The sequence below is a fragment of the Fukomys damarensis genome, unplaced genomic scaffold (assembly GCF_012274545.1).
Source record: "Fukomys damarensis isolate Sample0158 unplaced genomic scaffold, DMR_v1.0_HiC HiC_scaffold_37, whole genome shotgun sequence".
NCBI classification, from domain to species: domain Eukaryota; kingdom Metazoa; phylum Chordata; class Mammalia; order Rodentia; family Bathyergidae; genus Fukomys; species Fukomys damarensis.
In genome coordinates, this window is record NW_022900949.1 from 34,630,030 (window position 1) to 34,635,684 (window position 5,655).

The window sequence follows — 5,655 nt, forward strand, 5'->3', positions numbered from 1 at the left end:
GAATGCTCATGTGCCCTTCTGGCCCTGGCAATACTACAAGAAGGCCCTTGCCAGATGCCAGCGCTGTGCTTTTGGATCTTCCAGCCTCCAGACTGTGAGGCTGAACAGCTATTGTTTTTAAATTCATAGTTTGTGGTATTATAGGGTTGTTTGTTTGAGACAGGTTCTCACTATGTAGCTTAGGCTGGCCTCAAACTTGCAGGGATCCTCCTGCCCCAATCCTCCCGAGTTCTGGGACTATAGGCATGTATCACTACACCTGGCCTTCATTTTCTACTTTACAGGTAACTTTTATTTCAGGTCTTGGCATGATCTACATGGGAAGAGAATATATTAAATTTTCTCTTTTTTGTAAATGTACTGTTTTGTGAACCTTTGAGCTACAAATTTAAACTTATAATTATATATTTTTGGGGGGGGCAGTGTCTCCTTTTGTAGTTCAGGCTGGCCCTGAGCTCACCAAGTAGCTCAGGCTGGCCTTGAACTTGCATTGATCCTCCTGCCTCAGTCTCCCAAGTGTTGGGATTACAGGCGTGCACCACCACGCATGGCTTAAAATTATATCTTCATGTATGATCTGTTCTGCTACTGTACAAAAGCAAAGTGAAAGAAAAAAGACTAAAATTTATCTTTAGCTTCTGTGACACTTTTACTTGTTATTTTTTCTTTTAAGCAATAGATATTTATAAATTTAGGGAGGAAGATTCAAAGACGCAAAGTATCTTTCTCTCCAAAAGCACATGTCTCTTACGAATCAAATGGAACGCAAGTCCATCAACCCATAAATGGCATCCAGAAGCTACTGTGTTAAGGAACAGGTGGGCAAGGGAGTTGATCTTTGGTCCTAGCCGCTCAGTTCCCCAGGTGTTTGATGTGGGCCTCCAGCTCCTGGCATGTGTAGAGGTCTCTGTTCTTTTTCAGGAATATCATGATGTTGGCCCTCAGTGTCTGCAGCTTCTTCTGTGCCTCCTGGAGCTTCCTCTCGGAGCCACGCAGGCTTTCCTCAAAGGCCCTGGCCTGTGAGTTGCAGTGGCTCTCGTAGGAACGGCACAGGTTCTGCAAGTGCACTTTATAATGGCTGAAGTACTCTTCCAGGGGAAAAGCTGTCAGCTTGTCTACATTCATAGTACTCAGCTCATTCTTGGACATGGGAAAAGTTGGAGGCCAGAAATACTGTAAGCAATCCTGGAGAATCCGGGCCAGGCGATCAATAGTTTCACGCTTGGTACTCGCAGAAATAGTGCCTGGCTTGATGAGGATGCTGTCTGGGGTAGAAGGCTCTGCGCTGGTTACGGCCTGCTGAGCCGCTACAGCCTTTTCTCCTTCCTTACCCTTCAGCTGTGGGGTGGGGGGTTGACGTTCCGGAAAAGGCGGTTTCATCGGCCGCACATCACCGCTACTTTTCTCTCCCCAGTGGATTTCTGGAGTTGCACCTGCGGGCACGCGGTCAGACCCCACCTCCCAGCACGCCACATTCTCACCCACCTCTGTGGCTCTGACAGGGCCTGGGTGGCACGCCCTGTTCACAGGTGCTTCCACGCCAAGCCCTGCGTCTTCCCGCTCCCTTTTGAGACCAGCTAGGTCCTCTTTTGCAGCACTGTCTGAGAACTCATTTGATTTCTTTTTTTCCTGCTTCACAGCAAATTTGCTCCGTTTGCGCCTCTTCTTCCCTCTCCCAGCCTCTTCAGAGACCCGAAGACTCTGCTGCCGATCAGTGTTAGCCCTGAAGAGTTCATCAGGTGGCTCTGACTTCTTGACCACTGCAGTCTTGACGACTTTGGGTGCAGGGCCCTTCCAAGAGCTCTTGGAGTTGGGCAGCACAGATGATGACAGTGGCCGCACCAGAGCAGTCTTGACTGGGGTGACCATAGGTTTTTGGGGTGCCTCGGGTGACTGGAGCACCCTGGAGGTACTGGGCTCTACCCAGGCCTCTGATGAAGGAAGCTTTGGGAGACCGCTGATGGCCGGAGACTTCCGGGGTTGGGCGACTGTTCTGGGAGCTACTAGGGAAGACGGTCTGCTCAGGGCATTCCTGATCACAGCAGGTAAAGGTGGTGACAAAGGACGCTTCCGTCTCCAGCCGGGTTCCTCCGTGGAAGAAGGTTTGAGTGTCACCTCCAAGGGCAATTTCTTCAACTGAGCTTGGCAGCGGATGGGAGTGGTTTTCTGAAGGGCCTCCAGCTTCTCCTGCTGCCGGCGAATATTCTCTGACAGTTGCTTTTGCTTCTCTTCCCATGTCTTTGGGTCCTTTTTGTATGTCCCCAGGGGAAGCTTCTGATCTTGCTCCAAAGCCTCACACCGGTCGTGCTCAGGATCAGGGTTCATGGAGCAAACCCAGGTGTCAGGGTAATCTTTTCCCACTGAATCCAGCTGGACAGGGAGGGTCCTCCACTTGAGACACACATCGCACTGGATGGTGACTGGGATCTCCATAGCTCTCCTGTGTCTGTAATGCAGCTCATTGGATGGGGGCTGGTTCCAGTTGGCAGAAAGGTAGCCAAACTCATCCCAAAATCTGATGATTCCATGCTGAGCGATGGCGGTGTCCTTCCAGTACTGTGCCAGGTGCTCCCCCATGGCCCTCAGCAGGAACCGGTACTCCTTGGCATCAGCAAAACCCTGCTTGTTGTGTGTAGGCTCAAGGACCAGGTGGGGCACATCGACAACGCCGACAACCCCACCACAGGCCATGCCCCCTTCCAGCTGCGGGCCCACTTTCTCATACATCTTGATCAGGCGGCTACAATTGTAGATAAACATGCCATCTAAGTCCCGATGTTCAATGTTGACCCCGAAAACAAAATTCAGTTCCTTAGGTTCTTTAAGGGCTCGCTGCTTGGCTTCCTTGATCCTTCTCTTGATGTCGGCTTCTCTGCGAAGGTTGATGGCCGTGTTCTGGACCTGCTGTAACAGCACCTTGGAGTCCCGTGTGATAGCACCACCTATTCTGACTTGTAAGGAACGAGCTTTGCTCTCTGCCTCCCAGGCCTTCTCCTCAGCAAGCCACGCTACGTGTTCTGCTTTCTTCATCTCCTGCTCTGCCCGGGTCTTGAAACGGCTCGATGTGTACTTGTACATCCTAGGCTTGTACAAACAGCAGGTGAGCCTCTTGGTCTGCACCTTGTGCCCGTGGATGAAGATCCTCATCCGGGGATCGATATAGAGGACAGACGAGTAGGCTCTGAAGGAGCAGCGCTCTGGCTTCGTGCCCTTTGGGGAAGGCTCTGCCATCTGGATATCTCTTGGATTTGAGATTATGTCTATCTCAGGCTCTCCATTATCCATGAGTTTAAGATTAAAGATGATCACTAGTGTTCCACTGTCCCCAAGAATCTTCATGAACTGGCTCATCACTTCCTCCTCAGTGTGGAAGGGAGAATACTTGTAGATGAGTTCTGTCTCGATGGAAAACTTCTCCATATTCTCTGTGAGAGCTTCCCGGGTCTGAGCATTCCAGGTAGGTAATGGAACTATGACTTCATCAATTCCCTCTTCCTCATGAAAAGTGCGAGACAGGAAGAGGCAGGTCATGGTACCCTCTTTCTTGGTGAAAAGGATAAAATCCTTCCCGATGCGCATCGAGCCAGATTTTAACCCATTCCCATACTGCCCAATCTGGGTGGACTCAGGTGTCCGTTTGGCTGACTTCCCCAACTGGATAACACCAGCAGTATCCCTGGGATTCATTCCTGCTCCGTCATCCAAAAAGCAGAGCATAAATCCCCCTCGAAGGTCCTCTCGCCTCTCTGCATAAATATCTATTCTAGTGGCGTCAGCATCTCTTGCATTATCAACCAGTTCAGCAAGAGCTCCAAATAAGAATTCGTGAGTGGTTGAGTTTGTGTGCAGGTATTCAAAGGTTAGCTGAGCTCGAGTCAGACTGCTGTAATATGGGAAAGCCATGACTGCGGTGAGATCTCGTCTTCTCCCGGGTGGAACAGGTTTTTCAGGACCCTGTCCAATAAAAGTTAAGTTCCTGCTCCTTAGAAACTGTTGAACCAAGTTACCTATGGTTTATCCAAAATATATTCAGAGATGTTCAAAACTACAACTCCTTTCTTCTTTAAGTATTTTAAGATTTTCCATGATGTACTATTTGGAAATTATTTCACATCAAACTTACAGTCTAAGGACCTTCTGGCCTTTTGATAGTTCAATTCAGACAAAATGAGGCCAAAGTGAGTGGTCTTGGACAGTTACTGAGCTCACTGATGGTTATTTCTTCTCCATTTATCGTTTTCCAGCCCTCTTCTCGACAATTTGCCAATCCAGAAATGCACCCACTTTTGTCATAAAATTTAACAGCCAGTCCACATCTTCTCCACCAGTGTCTGCACGATCCTGACCCAGGTCCTACACAGAGGACGAGAGGTCGCCAAAGCGCTTTATGGCGCTACTTCCGGTCCACCACTTCCGTGTAAGAGGTCCACTGCCTGAGGACTGTTTTCTTTTTCGTATGGGACTCGGGTCCTTGCGCTTGCGAGTCAGGTGCCGGAACCACTGAGCTAAATCCCTGGCCCTGACTGATAGCTCTTTTCTTCCAAACAGAACAATCCCGGTGGGTGTTCAGGCCCCAGTCTCCTTAGCGCGGAGGATCCTTCCCGCGCAGTCACCTCAGCCAATTCTGGCTCCAAGGCCGAGGCGAGTGAACCGCTCAGGTGGGCGTTGCAAGGAGCTCGTGGCCTTTGTGCCCACCGAGAAGGGGACTGGAATCCAACCGCTGAGGCGCTCCTGGGACCACGTGAGTCCTCTGCCCTGCCACACGGTGCAGGAGCTGACAGAAAGGACATTTCTGCTGCTTCCTCTCCGGTTTACCTAAACATTTTTGAATACGTGGAAGATAGAAGAAAGTTTTTTTTTTTTTTTTTTTTTTTTTTTTTATTTTTTGGGTTTTTTTGAGACAGAGTCACACTATGAAGTTCAGGCTGGCCTTGAGCTCACTATGTAGCCCAGGCTGGTCTCAGACTCAAGGTGATCCTCCTGCCTCAGCCTCCTGAGTGCTGGGATTACAGGCGTGAGCCACCATGCCCGGCCTTTTCTTGTTCAATTCTTTATTTGAGATAAGAACCTGGAATATGTTTGTCAAGCCATTTCTAAAGGAACTACCGGATAACAGTAACAGTATTGGGACTTCAGCTCTGGTTTCTTCTCAGTCCAACTTCTCTTCTCTTGATATTGCTGTTTCTCCTAACTAAACATTGCTTACTTAGCCAGGTTGTTGTGGCCCACGCCTGTAATCCCAGCACTCAGGAGGCTGAGGCAGGAGGATCACTGTGAGTTTGAGACCAGCCTGGGCTACGTAGTGAGTTCCAGGTCAGCCTCAACTATATAGTGAGACCCTGTCTCAAAACAAAACAATGCTTACTTAGATATTCGCCTTAATTTATACATAGTACTCCCCAAGAAGGCTTATGGTGACGAGGATTTTTTTAAAAATTTATTGGTACCTTTAAGGTATACAATATAATGACATGCATCACTGGAAATTTGTACCTTTACATAATCCGTCTTGGTTCTCATTTTTTCCCCATTCCCCTGCCCTCCTTCAACCCCTCCACCCTTCCCTAACTACAAAGACATTGTTTCCATTTTCTCAAATTAATTCCATTTCCTTCTTCCTTTTCCCCTACCCCTCCCACTTGAGGACTTAAGTCT

The 5,655-nt window shown here is 48.9% G+C and overlaps 1 protein-coding gene across 1 annotated transcript; it reads right to left on the reverse strand.

The window, feature by feature from the left end:
* Positions 1-641: 641 nt before the first annotated feature.
* Positions 642-4,711, reverse strand: LOC104857728 (ATPase MORC2-like). Its single transcript, XM_033759781.1, has one exon. It carries the CDS (start codon positions 3,901-3,903, stop codon positions 853-855), a length of 3,051 nt encoding a protein of 1,016 aa, XP_033615672.1. The 5' UTR covers positions 3,904-4,711; the 3' UTR covers positions 642-852.
* Positions 4,712-5,655: the final 944 nt, after the last annotated feature.